The sequence below is a fragment of the Mustelus asterias genome, chromosome 13 (genome assembly GCF_964213995.1).
Source record: "Mustelus asterias chromosome 13, sMusAst1.hap1.1, whole genome shotgun sequence".
NCBI lineage: Eukaryota > Metazoa > Chordata > Chondrichthyes > Carcharhiniformes > Triakidae > Mustelus > Mustelus asterias.
In genome coordinates, this window is record NC_135813.1 from 5,791,458 (window position 1) to 5,813,313 (window position 21,856).

Here is a 21,856-nt window from a genome sequence, read left to right on the forward strand (position 1 = left end):
TCGTCCTTTGGGGAAGGAAAGGAGGAAACTTGCGGCTCCCCCACCAGCCCAAGGACACCTAGATGTCCTTTCCAAGCCCACCTTCCTGCCCCCGGCCCGCAGTCCTGTACCTTACAGCCTTTAACATAGAAGATAGGAGCAGGAGGAGGCCATTCGGCCCTTCGAGCCTGCTCCGCCATTCATCACAATCATGGCTGATCATCCAACTCAATAGCCTAATCCTCTTTCCTCCTCATAACCTTTGATCCCATTCGCCCCAAGTGCTATATCCAGCCGCCTCTTGAATACATTCAATGTTTTGGCATCAACTACTTCCTGTGGTAATGAATTCCACAGACTCACCATTCTTTGGGTGAAGAAATGTCTCCTCATCCCCGTCCTAAATGGTCTACCCCGAATCCTCAGACTGTGACCCCTGGTTCTGGACTCCCCCTCCATCAGGAAGATCCTTCCTGCATCTACCCTGTCTAGTCCTGTTAGAATTTTAATAGTCTCTATGAGATCCACCCTCATTTGTCTGAACTCCAGCGAAAACAATTCTAACCTAGTCAATCTCTCCTCCTACATCAGTCCCGCCATCCCAGGAACCGGTCCCGCCCTTTAAACCCTTTGAAAATGTGAAACAGTCCAGAGGTGCTGGGATACAATACTGCCCCCCAGCAATGTGCCCGCACTCGTTCCTGTTCCAACTGACGACAGGTGGCACAGTGGTTAGCACTGCTGCCTCACAGCGCCAGGGACTCAGGTTCGATTCCCGGCTTGGGCGACTGTCTGTGCGGAGTCTGCACGTTCTCCCCGTGTCTGCGTGGGTTTCCTCCGTGGGTGCTCCGGTTTCCTCCTACAGTTCAAAGATGTGCAGGTTAGATGCATTGGCCATGCTAAATTGCCCCTTAGTGTCCTGGGATGCGCTGGTTAGAGGGATTAGCAGGGTAAATATGAGGGATTACGGGGATGGGGCCTGGGTGGGATTGTGGTCGGTGCAGACTCGATGGGCCGAATGGCCTCCTTCTGCACTGTAGGGCTTCTATGATTCTTCTATGCTCAAATGTCCCCCCAATATCTCAGTGGGAGGTGAAGCAACAACACGATTAAGGTATTTGGATGGTGGTTCTCAGTCTCTGCCCAAGTTCATGTATGATGTGGAGTTGCCGGCGTTGGACTGGGATAGGCACAGTAAGTAGTCTCACAACACCAGGTTAAAGTCCAACAGGGTTATTTGGTAGCACGAGCTTTCGGAGCGCTGCTCCTTCATCAGGTGAGTGCTGAAGGAGCAGCACTCCGAAAGCTCATGTTACCAAATAAACCTGTTGGACTTTAACCTGGTGTTGTGAGAACTACTTACAAGTCCATGTAACACACGGTGTAACAGAGCTGCTTTTTAAACTACAGACCGCCTTCTATTCTGCACTTTCTTTTCTCTCCAGTATCTTCGCCAAGTTCTGCTCTTCAGGTTTGTGTTTCCTGCAGCTGCTGTTCCCGTGACCTGAATACTCTGGCGGCTGCCATCACAGATGAAAGGAAGCGAGGCAGAATTATTCCGCACAGTTCCCGAATGGAACACAAGAAACAGGAGCAGGGGAAACAGGAGCCAACAGTCCATGGGGTCCGCAGTGCTGTTCAATCTAATCAGGGCTGATCTTCAACTCCACTTTCCTTCTCATTCCCCACATCCCTTGATTCCCTGAGAGACCAAAACTCTGTCCATCCTTTACAGCCCTAAATATACTCAACAATGGAGGATCCACAACCCTCTGGGTTCGAGAATTCAAAGATTCACAGCCCTCTGACTGAAGGTATTCCGCCTCATCTCAAGGTCCATTGGCTGTGCTAAATTCTCCCTCAGTGTACCCAAACAGGCGCCGGAGTGTGGCAACTAGGGGATTTTCATAGTAACTTAATTGCAGTGTTAATGTAAGCCTATTTGTGACACTAATAAATAAACTTTATATGGTTGCTTTCTCACGAAAGCATTCTATGCAATGTAACTCAGCCAAAATAGAGTAATCAGCACCCAACAAGACTTAATACATGGCAAATGTTACATGTAACTACGGATAGAGAAAATACAGTTGGTAACAGTTCAGAAGGATGAGAGGGGATCTGATTGAGATATATAAAATTTTAAAAGTGATTGATACAGTAGATATAGACCAAATGTTTCCCCTTATGGGGCAATCTCAAACAAAAAGTCACAGGTATAAGTTGAATCATAGAAACCCTACAGTGCAGAAAGAGGCTATTTGGCCCATCGAGTCTGCACCGACCACAATCCCACCCAGGCCCTACCCCCATATCCCTACATATTTACCGCTAATCCCTCTAACCTACGCATCTCAGGACACTAAGGGGCAATTTTAGCATGGCCAATCAACTTAACAAGCACATCTTTGGACTGTGGGAGGAAACCGGAGCCCCCGGAGGAAACCCACGCAGAGACGGGGAGAATGTGTGACCCAAGCCAGGAATCCAACCCGGGTCCCTGGCGCTGTGAGGCAGCAGTGCTGACCACTGTGCCACCGTGCCATCCCAAAAGTTCCTATGTAACTGTTCCACAAGACCATAAAACATAGGAGCAGAATGAGGCCATTCGGCCCATCGAGTCAGTTCCAGCACTGAAACTGGTGGTCAAGGAATCTCTGTCATATTGGCATTGGATTGGATCTCAACATTCCGAAAGTTCCGTAAACTCTCTGCTTAACTTATAACATCCCATCTTTGTTAGAGGGGGGAGTCACAGGTTTCAAAATATCCATCAGCTCCCCTGCTCCGAAAAGTTACCGCCCTGAAAATGACCAAAGTCAAAATGTTAGAAAATGAAGTTAGAAAAATTGGCCACAAACTCTGGCTCAAAAAATATATATAATCTCTGGAAAACTGTGCAGCATCTGTGCTGCTGTGGGGTTGCTACTGCTCTCACAGTGGATTTAGAAGATGCTTTAGGGAGGGCTTGATTTTTCATGGGCTTGGATCTCAGCCTAAATGTGTCGTACAAAAGAGCCTATGTATTTAAATTCACGTTTTATCCCCCCGCCCCCGTCCCCCCGTCCCCACCATCGGAATTACTGAATGCCTGACACTGTCTTGTAAAAAGCTGCACCATTCCAAGTTATGAAATAAATCGGTCTCCTGTAAAAACAATGTGGATGTTTAATTGATTCAATGGCAGAAAATTATCCATGTTTGATCAGTCCAGCGCTGTGCTTGTCCAGACTGCACACAAGAAACTCTGTGTCTGTCCACAAGAGTATCAGTCCTGTCATACAGAGCACTGGTGAAGCCACACCCAGAGCACTGTGCGTAATGTCAGTCTCCTGACTCAAGGAAGGACATACTTACCCGAGACACAGTGCAATGAAGGTTCACTAGATTGGTTCCTAGAATAAGTGATTGTTCCACAAGGAAAGATTGAGTAAGACTCGTCTTATTAACCCCAGCCCTAGCTCTTGGGCGGCACGGTGGCACAGTGGTTAGCACTGCTGCCTCACAGCGCCAGGGAGCCGGGTTCGATTCCCGGCTTGGGAAGTCTGCACGTTCTCCCCGTGTCTGCGTGGGTTTCCTTCGGGTGCTCCGGTTTCCTCCCACAATCCAAAGATGTGCGGGTTAGGTGGATTGGCCATGCCAAATTGCCCCTTAGTGTCAGGGGGACTACCTAGGATAAATGTATGGGGTTATGGGGACAGGGCCTGGGTGGGATTGTGGTCGGTGCAGACTCAATGGGCCGAATGGCCTCCTTCTGCACTGTAGGATTCTATGATCTAGACTGATGCTATGGATGAGAGATGCCATCAAATCATTTGGTGGAATTTGGCAGCGAAAGTACCTAGCTGTTGCTAATTCAGTTGTGAGATGGAGCTCTCCTAGTGCTGGTTGTCAGTAGAGTGATTTTAAGGAGTTACTCCATTATTGCACAGGAGTTTCCTGGGATTGTTAGCAACTTACATCATTCCCATTTGCATGTTACACCAGGGCTGCACCAAAAATACTTCCATTAGCTGAGGCTCAGTTTGGTGATGACAAAACTGCAGAGGACAGCGGACCACCCACAACCTGTCCTGGTCCCCCCATGCCGACACTATAGTTAAGAAAGCCCACCAACGCCTCTACTTTCTCAGAAGGCTAAGGAAATTTGTTATGTCCACTATGACTCTCACCAACTTTTACAGATGCACCATAGAAAGCATTCTTTCTGGTTGTATCACAGCTCGGTATGGGCTCCTGCTCTGCCCAAGACCGCAAGGAACTACAAAGGGTCATGAACGAAACCCAGTCCACCACGCAAACCAGCCTTCCATCCATTGACTAAGTCTACACTTCTCGCTGCCTCGGCAAAGCAGCCAGCATAATTAAGGACCCCACGCACCCCGGACATTCTCTCTTCCACCTTCATCTGTCGGGAAAAAGATACAAAAGTCTGAGGTCACGTACCGACCGACTCAAGAACAGCTTCTTCCCTGCTGCCGTCAGACTTTTGAATGGACCCACCTTGCATTAAGTTGATCTTTCTCTACACCCTAGCTATGACTGTAACACTACATTCTGCACTCTCTCGTTTCCTTCTCTATGAACGGTATGCTTTGTCTGTATGGCGCACAAGAAACAATACTTTTCACTGTATGTTAATACGTGTGACGATAATAAATCAAATCAAAACCAAATCGAAAACATGTATTGGCACTGCCTGCGACGCCACTGCCAACAACTGAAACTGGAACCTGCACCTCCGCATACGAACTGATACAACCAGGGTGGCACGGTGACACAGTGGTTAGCACTGCTGCCTCACAGCACCAGGGACCTGGGTTCAATTCCGGCCTCGGGTTTCTGTCTGTGCGGAGTCTGCATGTCCTCCCCATGTCTGTGTGGTTTCCTCCGGGTGCTCTGTTTCCTCCCACAGTCCAAAGATGTGTGGGTCAGGTTGATTGGCCGTGCTAAATTGCCCCTTAGTGTCAGGGGGATTGGCAAGGTAAATGTGCGGGGTTATGGGAAGAGGGCCTGTGGTGACCCACTGTAATTACATGTGTATGTCTGGACACACCCATGCTGCACCTGGCCCGAGACTCCTCCCTTTCCACCTGAGACTCCTCCCTTTCCACCTGAGCGAGGTATAAAGGTGATGGTTCCTCCTCCTCGCCTCAGACTGGGCCAGGTTAGCTACAAGTTCTCCAGTAGCTCCAGTTCTTTGCGAATAAAAGCCTGTTCGTTCACTCACTCGCTGGAGTCCTCGTATCGTAATTGATAGTGCATCAGGGCCGAGGTAGGATTGTGCTTGATACAGACTTGATAGGCCGAATGGCCTCCTTCTGCACTATGGGGATTCTAAGTGACCGATTATTCTTTGAGGCCTTAGTTGCGTTTTTACTTGCAAGGTGAGCATTTCAATCGATTAAATTGTTTTGAAAAACACATTTGACAGGAATGCTTTTTTAAATTCATTTACGGGGCGTGGGCATCGCTGCTCGGATAACATTTATTGCCGCGAGTCAGAACTACCACAAGGATGGCTGTTAACAAGCAGGCCCACACTATTCCTCCTATGTTTACCCCTCCCCGCACTGAACCTTTGACCAGGGTGACGTTGCCCTGCGTCACTTTGCTGAGTTCTTTGAGGGGCAGTCACGCGAGGAACGGAATCACGCTGAGAAACTGAGGAATGTCATGGACAATATAGTATGCAAAGAGCTTGATTCCAGATGGAGCACATCTCTCAATGGCCAGAGGTTGGAGTGCCAGTTCAGGGCCGGCAGTGACTGGGAGGCACCAGTCCTGGCGCTGTCTGGGGCACACACCAATGCTGTCAGCATCAGGAAGAATCACACACGCGCTACTGGGTGCAGTGTGGGTCAAAGTGTGTGTGAGTGCCCTTGATGCCTGGCCAATGGTGTGAGGGGCTACAGTGCAACTTATACCAGGAAACCTGTGAGTAACACCCTCTGCTGGCTGGCGGGGTAACTTTATGTTGCAACAATATCTGACCCACAGAGATTCACAACAATTATTCCTCTTCCTGCTTCAATGAAGTGAAGAAGCTCCTCAGAGGTTGGTGCCCCTTCACCCGATTCCCTTCATTTACAAACTTATCTCTACCCCTAGAGTTCTTCAGGTAGAAAGTCAGAATCCGAGTGCCAGTGGCTCTGACACTTCCATATTTATACTCACATATTATACTCACCTCTGGAACCAATCTTAATAGAACATAGAACATAGAACATTACAGCGCAGAACAGGCCCTTCGGCCCACGATGTTGCACCGACCAGTTAAAAAAAAACAAAACTGTGACCCTCCAACCTAAACCAATTTCTTTTCGTCCATGAACCTATCTACGGATCTCTTAAACGCCCCCAAACTAGGCGCATTTACTACTGATGCTGGCAGGGCATTCCAATCCCTCACCACCCTCTGGGTAAAGAACCTACCCCTGACATCGGTTCTATAACTACCCCCCCTCAATTTAAAGCCATGCCCCCTCGTGCTGGATTTCTCCATCAGAGGAAAAAGGCTATCACTATCCACCCTATCTAAACCTCTAATCATCTTATATGTTTCAATAAGATCCCCTCTTAGCCGCCGCCTTTCCAGCGAAAACAATCCCAAATCCCTCAGCCTCTCCTCATAGGATCTCCCCTCCATACCAGGCAACATCCTGGTAAACCTCCTCTGCACCCTCTCCAAAGCCTCCACATCCTTCCTGTAATGTGGGGACCAGAACTGCACACAGTACTCCAAGTGCGGCCGCACCAGAGTTGTGTACAGTTGCAACATAACGCTACGACTCCTAAATTCAATCCCCCTACCAATAAACGCCAAGACACCATATGCCTTCTTAACAACCTTATCTACTTGATTCCCAACTTTCAGGGATCTATGCACACATACACCTAGATCCCTCTGCTCCTCCACACTATTCAAAGTCCTCCCGTTAGCCCTATACTCAACACATCTGTTATTCCTACCAAAGTGAATTACCTCACACTTCTCCGCATTAAACTCCATCCGCCACCTCTCGGCCCAACTTTGCAACCTGTCTAAGTCTTCCTGCAAACTACGACACCCTTCCTCACTGTCTACCACACCACCGACTTTGGTGTCATCAGCAAATTTGCTAATCCACCCAACTATACCCTCATCCAGATCATTAATAAATATTACAAACAGCAGTGGCCCCAAAACAGATCCCTGAGGTACACCACTTGTAACCGCACTCCATGATGAATATTTACTATCAACCACCACCCTCTGTTTCCTATCCGCTAGCCAATTCCTGATCCAATTTCCTAGATCACCCCCAATCCCAAACATCTGCATTTTCTGCAGAAGCCTACCATGGTGAACCTTATCAAACGCCTTACTAAAATCCATATATACCACGTCCACTGCCTTGCCCCCATCCACCTCCTTGGTCACTTTCTCAAAAAACTCAATAAGGTTAGTAAGGCACGACCTACCTGCCACAAAACCATGCTGACTATCACCTATCAATTCATTACTCTCCAAATAACTATAAATCCTATCCCTTATAATTTTTTCCAACATCTTGCCGACAACAGAAGTGAGACTCACCGGTCTATAATTCCCGGGGAAGTCTCTGTTCCCCTTCTTAAACAATGGGACAACATTCGCTAACCTCCAATCTTCTGGTACTATACCAGAGGCCAACGACGACCTGAAGATCAGAGCCAGAGGCTCTGCAATCACTTCTCTTGCCTCCCAGAGAATCCTTGGATAAATCCCATCCGGACCAGGGGATTTATCTATTTTCAGACCCTCCAGAATATCCTGCACATCCTCCTTATCAACTGTAATACTGTCTATTCTACTCCCTTGCAACCCAGTGTCCTCCTCAGCTATATTCATGTCCCCTTGCGTGAACACCGAAGAGAAATATTGGTTCAATGCTTCACCAATCTCTTCCGGTTCCACACATAACTTCCCTCTGCCATCTATAACTGGCCCTAAACTTGCCCTAACCAACCTTCTTGTAAACCTCTTCCACACTTTTCCCAATGCGTTCATATCCTTCCCGTAGTGTGGCGCCCAGAACTGTGCACAATATTCCAGCTGAGGTCTAACCAGTGTCTTGTATAAGTTAAGTGTAATTTTGATTTTAAGACTGGTGGAATATCACAATTTTTTTGCTTTCATTCAAAGGTTGTGAGTGTTACTGGCAGGTCCAGCATTTATTGCCCATAGCTAATTACCGTTGAGAAGGCGGTGGGAAGCCCCCTTCTGGAAGACCAGAAGGTTCCATTGTTTCTATATTTTATCACCTCATGTTTTTAGCTTTGAATCCATTGGAAAATGGTTGAGAGCTTTTTAGATGTCCAGAGACTAAGGAAATTTGGCATGTCAGCTACAACTCTCACCAATTTCTACAGATGCACCATAGAAAGCATTCTTTCTGGATGTATCACAGCTTGGTATGGCTCCTGCTCTGCCCAAGACCGCAAGGAACTACAAAAGGTCGTGAACGAAGCCCAATCCATCACGCAAACCAGCCTCCCATCCATTGACTCTGTCAACACTTCCCGCTGCCTCGGCAAAGTAGCCAGCGTAATTAAGGACCCCACGCACCCCGGACATTCTCTTTTCCACCTTCTTCCATCTGGAAAAAGATACAAAAGTCTGAGGTCATGTACCAACCGACTCAAGAACAGCTTCTTCCCTGCTGCCATCAGACTTTAGAATGGGGGAAGGAGGGTTTGTTCCGATGCAAAAACCCTCTTTAGTCCTGAAGAAGGGTCTCAAAAAGTTTTCTCTCCCTACGGACGCTGCCAGGCCGGTAGAGTGTTTCCCGCTTTCTCCGGTTTTGTTTCAGGTTCAGGCATCTGCAGTATTTTGCTTTTATTTAAAATTAGTCTGTTGGGTGTGAGAATGAACACTGTACAAACAGCAGATATTAGCAACTGTTTGAATACATCAACTAATTAATTAAATTAATCTAATTTAATTAATTAACTAATGCCTTCCAGTAAGTAGCAGGGAATGGAAATTCAGATAACGCACGAAAATCATTCGCTCGCCGCTTTTCCTATGGGAGTTGAGATAAACTGGGAAACAAATATTGATAAAGGGAGACAGAAAGTGTGGGAGGTTTACAGACGATTCTTCAACCATTCTTACAAATCCGTTTCCACTTGTAAGATGGCAGTATCGCATTGTACTGTTTAATTCATGAAGCTGTTTCAAGCAAAGAACTATTAAAGGATTTTGATTGTCATAAGTGCTTCACAGTAATAAAGAAAGATAACCTCAGGGATGTTCTAAGCAGAAATGAAGTCACTCGAAAAACTTCCTTTCCACCCACGCAATCATTGGATTGGATACTTTGGTGTAATTGGCTTCTGTTTCAGAATGTCAGCGCCATAATTTTTCTATTTATTTTTTTTACTGTGAAACATGCTGTGAATTTAATTTACCGTGTGGAACTCACAGACAGTTTTGGTTTAACACATTGCTGGTTACGTTGCAGCATCTTTGGAAGAATCCTATCTCTCACAAGCAACGTTCTGGAAGAATCATAGAACTCCTACAGTGCAGAAGGAGGCCATTGGGCCCATCGAGTCTACACCAACCACAATCCCACCCAGGCCCTCTCCCCGTGACCCCACTTATCGGCCTTACAAATCCCCCTGACACTAAGAGGCAATCTGGCACGGCTAATCCACCTAACCCGCACATCTTTGGACTGTGGGAGGAAACTGGAGCACCCGGAGGAAACGCACGCAGATACGGGGAGAATGTGCACACTCCGCACAGTACCCAAGCCGGGAATTGAACCCGGGTTTTTGGCGCTGTGAGGCAGCAGTGCTAGCTGCTGTACCACCTTGCCGCCCAAACACAAGGACTTCTTTGCAAATCAGGCCCTATTTCCTTTTTATATCACTTTACATACTTCATAGAAAATCATAGAATCCCTACAGTGCTGAAGGCGGTCCCTTGGCCCACTGAGTCTGCACCAGCCTGCCTTTTTTTCCCCAAGCTGGCACCGGAGCGAGGCGTCTTCTTGCAAGCTGTGCCCAGCATACCTTCCAATTCTATCTTTTATTCTTGTTCTATGCTTCTAAAAATTCATTACACCCTAGCTATGACTGTAACACTACATTCTGCACTCTCTCCTTTCCTTCTCTATGAACAGTATGCTTTGTCTGTATAGCGCGCAAGAAACAATACCTTTCACTGTATGCTAATACATGTGACATATCAAAAGTCTTTTTATCTTACCCAGGCCCTATCCCCGTAACGCCCCCCCCGTATTTATCCAAATAATCCCCCTAACCTACACATCTCGGGACACTAAAGGGCAATTTATCATGACCAATCAACCTAACCCGCACGTCTTTCGGGCTGTGGGAGGAAACCGGAGCACCCGGAGGAAACCCACGCAGACACGAGGAGAATGTGCAAACTCCATACAGAGTCACCCGAGGCTGGAATCGAAACCGGGTCCCTGGCGCTGTGAGGCAGCAGAGCTAACCACTGCACCAGTGCACCAGTGCTAACCACTGTGCCACCCACTTCAGAACTTCAGAATTAAAAAAAAAGATTTCATAGGGCATGCGGGTCGCTGGCTAGTCCAGCATTTTTATTATGTTCCCTAATTGCCCTCGAAGAAGAATTATATTCTTCCTCTTGTAAATACTTAACCACACCACCCTGGTTGGTCATATTTTCACTTTAAAGATTAGAAACTTTATGGACCATTCTGCTCGAGACCCTGAAGTTTATGGAGAACAGACTGTGATTTCCAAAGGCTGGGACTGAGGCCACAGTCCTGGCACTTACGAATGTTGAAAGCTCAGAAAAATATATAAGGGGAGAAAGAATGTCTTTAAAACGCAGAAGGGTTTGATCAGATAGTAATACTGCACCAGCGAATTGCAGAGAAGTTGGCGCCTGCTGATGGCCAACCTGCCAACAATTTCCTGACGGAATGATGACAGTATCCATTGGAGTTACAGGTGGCTCTGCTGACCTTCAAGGTAAGGAATCTAACAACACCAGGTTAAAGTCCAACAGGTTTATTTGGTAGCAAACGCCACTAGCTTTCGGAGCGCTGCTCCTTCGTCAGATGGAGTGGAAATCTGCTCTCAAACAGGCATGTGTCTCATCCACACATCCCTGTTTGAGAGCAGATTTCCACTCCATCTGACGAAGGAGCAGTGCTCCGAAAGCTAGTGGCATTTGCTACCAAATAAACCTGTTGGACTTTAACCTGGTGTTGTTAGACTCCTTACTGTGTTTACCCCAGTCCAACGCCGGCATTTCCACATCATGACTATTCAAGGTGCACAGAGGTACGACTGTATCACTAGCTGGGTGATACAGCAACCTGAATGGGAATAGGCAGCCACTCAGTATAATGTTTTACTGAAGGCAAGTATCTTTCCATTACAATTCGGACACAAGTGTAAGACACCAGTTCAGCCTCAGCTAGAGCATTGCGTCCACTGGATGTTGCATTTTATGTTAGAAACATAGAAACCAGAAGCAGGAGGAGGCCATTCGGCCCTTCGAGCCTGCTCCACCATTCATCTTGATCATGGCTGATCATCAAATTCAATATCCTGATTCCCCCCTTGCTCCCATATCCCTTGATCCCTTTAGCCCCAAAAGGTACAGTGGAGCCCCGATTTAACGCAAATTCGCATATAACGCGATGGCGTAATTGGACCCTTTTTTCCCGCTAATAATTGGCAAATTTAGCGCGACCCTGATTTAGCGCGACCCCGCTTTTTTCGCGACCCCGCTTTTATGGACCCCAACCATCGTGTTATAACGGGGCTCCACTGTATATCTAAATTCTTCTTGCAATCATACAATGTTTTGGCCTCAACTACATTCTGTGGTAATGAATTCCACAGATTCACCACCCTCTGGGTGAAGAAATTTCTCCTCACCTCAGTTCCAAAAGATTGCAGCTGTATAAAGTGCTGGTGAGGCCACACCCGGAGTACTGTGTATAGTTTTGATCTCCTTACTTGAGAAAGGATGTGCTGGTACTGGAGGGGGTGCAGAGGAGATTCACTAGGTTGATTCCGGAGTTGAGAGGATTGGTTTATGAGGCGAGATGAGCAGACTGGGGCTATACTCATTGGAAACATACAAGATTATGAAGGGAATAGATAAACTAGAAGCAGGGAAGTTGTTTCCACTGGCGGGTAAAACCAAAACTGGGGGCATGGCCTCAAAATAAGGGGGAGCAGATTTAGGACTGAGTTGAGGAGGAACTTCTTCACCCAAAGGTTTGTGAATCTGTGGAATTCCCTGCCTAGTGAAGCAGTTGAGGCTGCCTCATTGAATGTTTTTAAGGCAAGGATAGACAAATTTTTGAACAGTAAAGGAATTAAGGGTTATGGTGAGCGGGCGGGTCAGTGGAGCTGAGTCCACAAAAAGATCAGCCATGATCTTATTGAATGGCGGTGAGGGCAGCAGAGCGGCGAAGGTGATTGGCGGTTGCAGATCATGTTTGCATAAGTGCAGTCACTGCGACTAGAAGGTGGGTTTCCAGGAGACACCTTCCTATTTTGAGTGAAGGCAAGTGTCCAGGTGGGGGCAGCAGAGTGGTGAAGGTGATTGGTGGTTGTAGGTCATGTTTGTATAAGTCCAGTCACTGTGACCAGAAGGTGGTTTATGGAGGAGCTGCTGTGAAGGGACAGTTAAACCACAAAAACTACTTCAGTGTTTCCCTCCCTCCTCCTCTAACCAAAAAAAGAAGTTGGCAGGAGGACCACAAGCAAGGGACAGGTGAGTTGAGATTCTTTTATCCTTTTATTTGTATAAGGGCAATATGGCATGCTCCTCCTGCCAGATGTGGGCAATTAGGGAGCAATCTAGTCTCCCTGACAACTTTGTCTGCAGGAAGTGTGTCCAGTTGCAGCTCCTCACAGACCGCATTGTTTGGCTGGAGCAGCAGGTGGGTGCACTGCGGAGCATACAGGAGGCAGAGAGTGTGATAGACACTGGTTACAGGGAGGTTGTCACACCACAGGTTCAGACAGGTAGATGGGTGACTGCCAGGAGAGGCAGACAGGTAGTGAAGGAGTCTCCTGTGCCTATTCCCCTTTTAAAGAGGTATATCGTTTTGGACACTGTTGAGGGGGATAGCCACAGTAAGAAGTTTAACAACACCAGGTTAAAGTCCAACAGGTTTATTTGGTAGCAAAAGCCTCAAGCTTTCGGAGCGCTGCTCCTTTGTCAGGTGAGTGGGAATTCTGCCTGTCAGGGGGAGATACCAGCAGCAGCCAGGCCTATGACAGCACAGCTGGTTCTGCTGTGGGACAGGGTCGGGCAAAGAGCAAGCGAGCAGTAGTAATAGGGGACTCGCTAGCTAGAGGCACAGACAGGCATTTCTGTGGCCGCAATCGAGACTCCAGGATGGTGTGTTGCCTCCCTGGTGCCAGGGTCAAGGACGTCTCTGAGCGATTGCAGGACATTCTTAAGGGTGAGGGTGAGCAGCCAGAGGTGGTTGTACATATTGGTACCAACGACATAGGTAGGAAAAGGGACGAGGTCCTGAAATGTGAATGTAGAGAGTTGGGCAGAAGGCTAACGTGCAGGACCTCGAAGGTAGTAATTTCAGGACTACTACCGGTACCACGTGCTAGTGAGAGTAGGAATAGGAGGATTAGACAGATGAATGCCTGGCTTGAGAGCTGGTACAGGGGGCAGGGATTTAGATTTTTGGATCATTGGGATCTTTTCTGGGAAAGGGCTGACCTGTTCAAGAGGCACGGGGTTACACCTGAACTGGAGGGGGACTAACATCCTGGCGGGGAGATTTGCTAGAGTCACTCGGGAGGATTTAAACTAGTTTGGCAGGGGGGTGGGATCCAAAGCAGTAGGGAGATAGAAGAGAAGTTTGAGGACAGCACAGAAGTTAAAGAGAGCACATTAAGTAGTAAAGGCAGTGTCAGTAATCCTAGTACCAGACAGATCAGGCAAAAGCAAGACAGAGAGCAAGGGAAGTTTAGATGAAATTGCATTTATTTCAATGCAAGAGGTCTGACGGGCAAGGCAGATGAACTCAGAGCATGGATGGATACGTGGGACTGGGATATTATAGCAATTACTGAAACATGGCTAAGGGAGGGACAGGATTGGCAGCTCAATGTTCCAGGGTACAGATGCTATTGGAAAGATAGAACAGGAGGTAAGAGAGGAGGGAGAGTTACACTTTTGATTAGGGAAGCATCATGGCCGTACTGAGAGGGGATATATCCGAGGGTTCGGACACTGAGTCTATATGGGTAGAATTGAGAAATAAGAAGGGGGAAATCACGTTAATAGGGCTGTACTATAGGCCCCCAAATAGTCGGCGGGAAATTGAGGAGCAAATATGTAAGGAGATTACAGATAGCTCCAAGAATAATAGGGTGGTAATAGTTGGAGATTTTAACTTTCCCAACATTGACTGGGACAGCCATAGTGTTAGAGGGTTGGATGGAGAGAAATTTGTTGAGTGTATTCAGGAGGAATTTCTCATTCAGTATGTGGACGGCCCGACTAGAGAGAGGGCAAAACCTGACCTCCTCTTGGGAAATAAGGAAGGGCAGGTGACAGAAGTCTTAGTGAGGGATCACTTTGGGACCAGTGACCCTAATTCCATTGGTTTTAAGATTCTCACAGGCATGGAGAATGATAGGTCTGGCCCAAAAGTTAAAATTCTAAATTGGGGCAAGGCCAATTTTGATGGTATCAGGCAGGAACTTTCAAAAGTTAATTGGGGGAGTCTGTGGGAAGGCAAAGGGACGTCTGGTAAGTGGCACGCTTTAAAAAGTGTGTCAACCAGGGTTCAGGGTAAACACATTCCTCTTGGAGTGAAGGGCAAGGCTGGCAGAAGTAGGGAACCCTGGATGACTCGAGATATTGAGGCCCTGGTCAAGAAGAAGAAAGAGGCACATGACATGCATAGGCTGCTGGGATCAAGTGAATCCCTTGAAGAGTTTAAGGGGTGTAGGAGTAGAGTTAAGAGAGAAATCAGGAGGGCAAAAAGAGGACACGAAATTGTTTTGGCAGATAAGGCAAAGGAGAATCCAAAGAGCTTCTACAAATACATAAAGGGCAAAAGAGTAACAAGGGAGAGAGTACGGCCTCTTAAGGATCAACAAGCTCATCTATGTGTGGATCCACAAGAGATGGGTGAGATCCTAAATGAATATTTCTCATCAGTATTTACTGCTGACAAAAGCATGGATGTTAGGGAACTTGGGGAAATAAATAGTGATGTCTTGAGGAGTGTACATATTACAGAGAAGGAGGTGCTGGAAGTCTTAAAGCGCATCAAGGTAGATAAATCCCTGGGACCTGATGAAGTGTATCCCTGGACATTGTGGGAGGCTAGGGAGGAAATTGCGGGTCCCCTAGCCGAGATATTTGAATCATATTTGAGGTGCCTGAAGATTGGAAAGTGGTAAATATTGTGTCTTTGTTTAAAAAGGGCTGCAGGGAAAAGCCTGGGAACTACAGGCCAATGAGCCTCACATCTGTGGTGGGTAAATTGTTGGAAGGCATTTTGAGAGACAGGATCTACAGGCATTTAGAGACGCAAGGACTGATTAGGGACAGCCAGCATGGCTTTGTGAGTGGAAAATCATGTCTCACAAATTTGATTGAGTTTTTTGAAGGGGTAACCAAGAAGGTAGATGAGGGCAGTGCAGTTGATGTTGTCTACATGGACTTTAGCAAGGCCTTTAACAAGGTCCCGTATGGTAGGTTGTTGCATAAGGTTAAATCTCACGGGATCCAGGGTGAGGTATCTAAATGGATACAAAATTGGCTTCTTGACAGAAGCCAGAGGGTGGTTGTAGAGAGTTGTTTTTCAAACTGGAGGCTGGTGACCAGCGGTGTGCCTCAGGGATCAGTGCTGGGTCCACTGTTATTTGTCATTTATATTAATGATTTGGATGAGAATATAGGAGGCATGGTTAGTAAGTTTGCAGATGACACTAAGATTGGTGGCATAGTGGACAGTGAAGAAAGTTATCTCCAATTGCAATGGGATCTTGATCAATTGGGCCAGTGGACTGACGAATGGCAGATGGAGTTTAATTTAGACAAATGTGAGGTGATGCATTTTGGTAGACTGAACCAGGGCAGGACTTACTCAGTTAATGGTAGGGCGTTGGGGAGAGTTACAGAACAAAGAGATCTAGGCGTACATGTTCATAGCTCCTTGAAAGTGGAGTCACAGGTGGACAGAGTGGTGAAGAAGGCATTCAGCATGATTGGTTTCATCGGTCAGAACATTGAATACAGGAGTTGGGACGTCTTGTTGAAGTTGTACAAGACATTGGTAAGGCCACACTTGGAATACTGTATGCAATTCTGGTCACCCTATTATAGAAAGGATATTATTAAACTAGAAAGAGTGCAGAAAAGATTTACTAGGATGCTACCGGGACTTGATGGATTGAGTTATAAGGAGAGGCTGGATAGACTGGGACTTTTTTTTTCTGAAGCGTAGGAGGCTGAGGGGTGATTTTATAGAGGTCTATAAAATAATGAGGCGCATCGATCAGCTAGATAGTCAATATCTTTTCCCAAAGGTAGGGGAGTCTAAAACTAGAGGGCATAGGTTTAAGGTGAGAGGGGAGAGATACAAAAGTGTCCAGAGGGGCAATTTTTTCACACAGAGGGTGGTGAGTGTCTGGAACAAGCTGCCAGAGGTAGTAGTAGAGATGGGTACAATTTTGTCTTTTAAAAAGCATTTAGATAGTTACATGGGTACGATGGGTATAGAGGGATATGGGCCAAATGCGGGCAATTGGGATTAGCTTAGGGGTTTTTAAAAAAAAGGCAGCATGGACAAGTTGGGCCCAAGGGCCTGTTTCCGTGCTGTAAACCTCTATGACTCTATGATCATAATGAATGGTGAAGCTGGCTCGAAGGGCTGAATGGCCTACTCCTGCTCCTAGTTTCTATGTTAATATGGATGCTGTTGAATGAACCCCCACGCCCCCCGATAGGGCCACCTTTTCTTAGTAATGCAATCGTTGGTGCTCAGACGCAGCAAGCTCGCAGCAAACACAAGTACAAAACAACAAGAGAAAATGCTGGAAAATCTCAGCGGGTCTGGCAGCATCTGTAAGGAGAGAAAAGAGCTGACGTTTCAAGTCCAGATGACCCTTTGTCAAAGCTCAAAGTACAAAACATGTTGGCAGCAAAATTTCAGCACCAGTTGTTTGATATTCCAGCTCCAAAACGATTCTAAACGACCAGTTTCAACTATTTTTTTGTAGAAACACAGAAGTCTTACCTTGAAAGATGCAGCACAGCGATAATTCTTTAATATTGATTTGGTATGTTAACAACACGGAATTATTGCTATGAACAGGAGCCCTCAGTAAACAAGAATGTGTGAATAACGCACTCCTTCTACACTGAAGTACCCCACACAATAAGGTGCTCTCAATCTTCTTTGTTCCTGCTAGTATTTGGAAGTGTTTGCTTACCCTGCGGCCCTTGATTCCTCGCATCCCTGGGGATCCTCGAATACCTTTCGCACCCTAAGATGGAGAGAAAAGCAAGACATTACGATTGCCATCAATGCCTTGACACCAGTGGCTCGACAAAATGAGGACTGTGCATTTTAAGTTTATTTATTAGTGTCACAAGTAGGTTTACATTAACACTGCAATGAAGTTACTGTGAAAATCCCTGAGTCACCACACTGCAGTGCACTGAGGGAGACTTTAGCATGGCCAATGCATCTAACCCGCATGTCTTTTGGACTGTGGGAGGAAACCCACGCAGATATGAGGAGATTGTGCAGACTCCGCAACGACAGCGGCCCAGGCTGGGAATCGAACCCGGGTCCCTCGTGCTGTGAGGCAGCAGTGCTAACCACTGTGCCACCTTGCCACCCCATGACCTCAGACTTTTGTATCTTTCTCCTGAAGGAAGAAGGTGGAAGAGAGAATGTCCGGGGTGCGTGGGGTCCTTAATTATGCTGGGTGCTTTGCCGAGGCAGCGGGAAGTGTAGCCAGAGTCAATGGATGGGAGGCTGGTTGGATGGAGGCCATCGTTAACTCCATCTGAAGAAATAACAGTCAGGGGACAAACACAGAGCAGATTACTGAAGGGTTTATTCAATCCAGGAGGATTAGAGGGGAGATTAGCTGGCGAGTGCGGGGAACGGGGAAAACGCAGTAGGGGGAATAGGCAAAGAGATTGGACCTTGAGAAACAACAAGTTGAAGGGCAGAAAAGAAATAAAGATGACAGGGATCGGTCTTTACATAGTTTAGATTTACTGCTGCATAAACACTTTTCTAAAACTGATTTTCAGATCAATAATTCTGAAGGAGGGCAGTGTTTGAGAATTAAAACACTTTTCTCCTTTTGGGAACCAATATCAATGCCAAACACTCCCAGGCCAGTCACATCTCCAACTATCTTCATCCCATCATTCTCTCCAAAACCTCATCCAGAAGTGAAGGATCAATATTTTAAGATGTTAAGTTTAAAGTTTATTAGTATCACAAGTAAGGCTTACATTAACACTGCAATGAAGTTACTGTGAAAATCCCCAAGTCGCCACACTTCAGTGCCTGTTCGGGTACACTGAGGGAGAATTTAGCACGGCCATTGCACCTAACCAGCATGTCTATCAGACTGTGGGAGGAAACTGGAGCATCCGGAGGAAACCCACGCAGACACGGGGAGAATGTGCAGAATCTGCACAGATAGTGACTCAAGCCGGGAATTGAACCCGGGTCCCTGGTGCTGTGAGGCAGCAGTGCTAACCACTGTGCCACCATGTTATTTGACTGAACACCACAAAAAAATACTGATTTTATCTTGTTATTTACATTTGCTGCCGTATTTGCTACAAAACAACAGTGAAAGAGTTTGGGATAAGCTGAGGATGTGAAAGGTTTTACACAAATAGGGGGCAGCACAGTGGCACAGTGGTTAGGGGTGGCATGGTGGCAGAGTGGTTAGCACTGCTGCCTCACAGTGCCAGGGATCCGGGTTCGATTCCAGCCTCAGGTCACTGTCTGTGTGGAGTTTGCACGTTCTCCCCATGTCTGTGTGGGTTTCCTCCAGGTGCTCCGGTTTCCTCCCCCAGTCTGAAAGATATGCTGGTTGGATGGATTGGCCATGCTAAATTGTCCGTTAGTGTCAGGGGGACTAGCGAGGGTAAATGCATGGGGGTTATGGGGATAGGGCCTGGGTGGGATTGTGGTCGGTGCAGACTCGATGGGCCGAATGGTCTCCTTCTGCACGGCAGGGATTCTATGAAATGAAAGCTTGCTCATTCTCTTACCACACCGCCCCCCCCACCCCCCGCCCCGCCCCACCCCACCACCTCACCCCGCCAATCCGCAGCTTAACAGTCCTTGTATGTTTTGTCTCCGATCTCAGCCAGCGTGCTGCCATAGCATGTATTGTTTATTATAGGGCAGGGATAGAGAAAAAAGGGAGATAGGAGAGATGAGGAAGGTAGCGAAGCAAGGGTAAAGAACCAGAGATATAGATCAGGGGACGGAGGGGAGTAAGAACTGGAGGAGGGGCAAAGTGGGGAAGGAAACATTCAAGAATGGAATGGTGAGACTCAGGAAATAAAAACAACTGCAAAACGCACAGAGACTCAGAGGCAAAATAAAGAGAAATCTTAATTTCATTTTAAAAAATTTTCATTCATTTGGCAAACAGGAAAATTGAAATAATATGATATATGAGAAAAGCCAGAACATGGGGTGGCACGATGGTTAGCACCGCTGCCTCACAGCGCCAGGGACCCGGGGTTCGATTCCACCCGAGGGTCACTGTCTGTGCGGAGTCTGCACGTTCTCCCCATGTCTGCGTGGGTTTCCTCTGGGTGCTCCGGTTTCCTCCCACAGTCTGAAAGACGTGCTGGTTAGGGTGCATTGGTCGTGTTAAATTCTCCCTCAGTGTACCCGAACAGGCGTCGGAGTGTGGCGACGAGGGGATTTTCGCAGTAACTTCATTGTAGTGTTAATATAAGCCTACTTGTGACACTAATAAATAAACTTCAAACTTTAAAACAGTGGTTAGCACTGCCGCCTCACAGCGCCAGGGACCTGGGTTCAATTCCCCGCTTGGGTCACTGTCTGTGCGGAGTCTGCACGTTCTCCCCCTGTCTGCGTGGGTTTCCTCCGGGTGCTCTGGTCTATTGCGAAAGATGTGTAAGATGGATTAGCCATGGTAAAAGTTTGGGTTTATGGGGATAGGGCGGGGTAGAGGACCTGGGTAAGATTCTCTGTCAGAGAGTCGGTGCAGACTCGATGGGCCAAATGGCCTCCTTCTGCACTGTTGGGATCCTATGATTGTTTTAGAATATAAAATATTATTTTGTTTTGGCAAACCATTGTGCATTTGATTGAGAAGCTGATAAGCACCATCATTCTCGCACATACCATTCATGAATGCATGCATGCGTGTAACGATGATATTGTACGTTTTCCAATGAGGGGAGGCAGGAATCTGGTTTATTAGTGCATCCATCGGTAACTGAAGCACATGTCAACTGGAGGTCAATTTTCATAGAATCATAGAATCACTACAGTGCAGAAGGAAGCCATTCGGCCCATCGAGTCTGCACCAACCACAATCCCACCCTGGCCCTATCCCCATAACCTCACATAGTTACCTCGCTAATCCCTCTAACCTACGCATCTCGGGACACTAATGGGCAATTTAGCATGGCCAATCCACCTAACCTGCACATCTTTGGACTGTGGGAGGAAACGCACGCAGACACGGGGAGAACTCCACACCGACAGTGACCCAGGCCAGGAATTGAACCCAGGTCCCTGGAGCTGTGGAGCAGTTTTGGAACAAGTTAAAATAGTTTGCCATTATTAAAGAGGAATCACCCAAACTGCCCGCAGAGTTTAAACACGTGATTAGGAAGGTGATGGAAAATCCATCCAATTGTTTATTCTGTCCTGGAGATCTGCTCCAGGTCAAAGACTGGTGACTGGGGAGGTGTTTCCCTGCAAGGTTTCACATCCTTTACCTACAGATGAGAAGGAAATGTTTGCTTTAACAGTAGGTGCAGAATGTTATTACTTAAAAAAAAAATCCTTCTCCAAGCGACTGGAGAATAGAGTTTAAGGGAAATAAAGTTCCTTTGTGCCGTGGGACAGTGATATTGGCGCTGGCCTCCAATGCCTTGGGAAAAGCTGTACTGGTTGCATTTACATACGAGTTTCAGTCCCTGAAGAACCAACATAACGAGTCTCTTGTGGCATCTGTACACCATGATACTTTGGGAATCTTGAACCTTTTGGGTGGCACAGTGGTTAGCACTGGCGCCAGGGACCCGGGTTCGATTCCCGGCCTCGGGTCACTGTCTGTGTGGAGTTTGCACATTCTCCCCGTGTCTGCGTGGGTTTCCTCCGGGTGCTCCAATTTCCTCCCACAGTCCAAAGATGTGCATGTTAGGTGGATTGGCCGTGCTGAATTGTCTGTTAGTGTCAGGGGGACTAGCGAGGGTAAATGCATGGGGGTTATAGGGGATAGGGCCTGGGAGGGATTGTGTTTGGTGCAGACTCTATAGGTTGAATGGCCTCCCTCTGCACTGTAGGATTCTTTGAACTGCCAGTAGGAAGTATTCACCACAACCTGTTCCAGAACAAGTGCCTGAGATGGAAAATCTAAGTTATGAAGAGAGTTTGGATAGGCTTATGTTGTTTTCTCTGGAGCAGAGAAGACTGAGGGGCGACCTGATCGAGGTGTTCAAGATTATGAGGGACACGGACAGAGTGGATAGGGAGCAGCTGTTCCCCTTAGTTGAAGGGTCAGTCACTAGGGGACATAGGTTCAAGGTGAGGGGTAGGAGGTTTCGGGGGGATGTGAGGAACAATTTTTTTACCCAGAGGGTGGTGACGGT

General features: G+C 47.1%; 1 protein-coding gene across 1 annotated transcript in view; it reads right to left on the reverse strand.

Moving 5' to 3' along the window:
- Positions 1-21,856, reverse strand: part of col27a1b (collagen, type XXVII, alpha 1b) — a 610,967-nt gene that overhangs the window by 200,141 nt on the left and 388,970 nt on the right. The window contains exon 33 of the mRNA XM_078227545.1: positions 17,449-17,502. Within this exon, the coding sequence (XP_078083671.1) occupies positions 17,449-17,502 (54 nt within the window). The remainder of the gene's footprint in view (positions 1-17,448; positions 17,503-21,856) is intronic.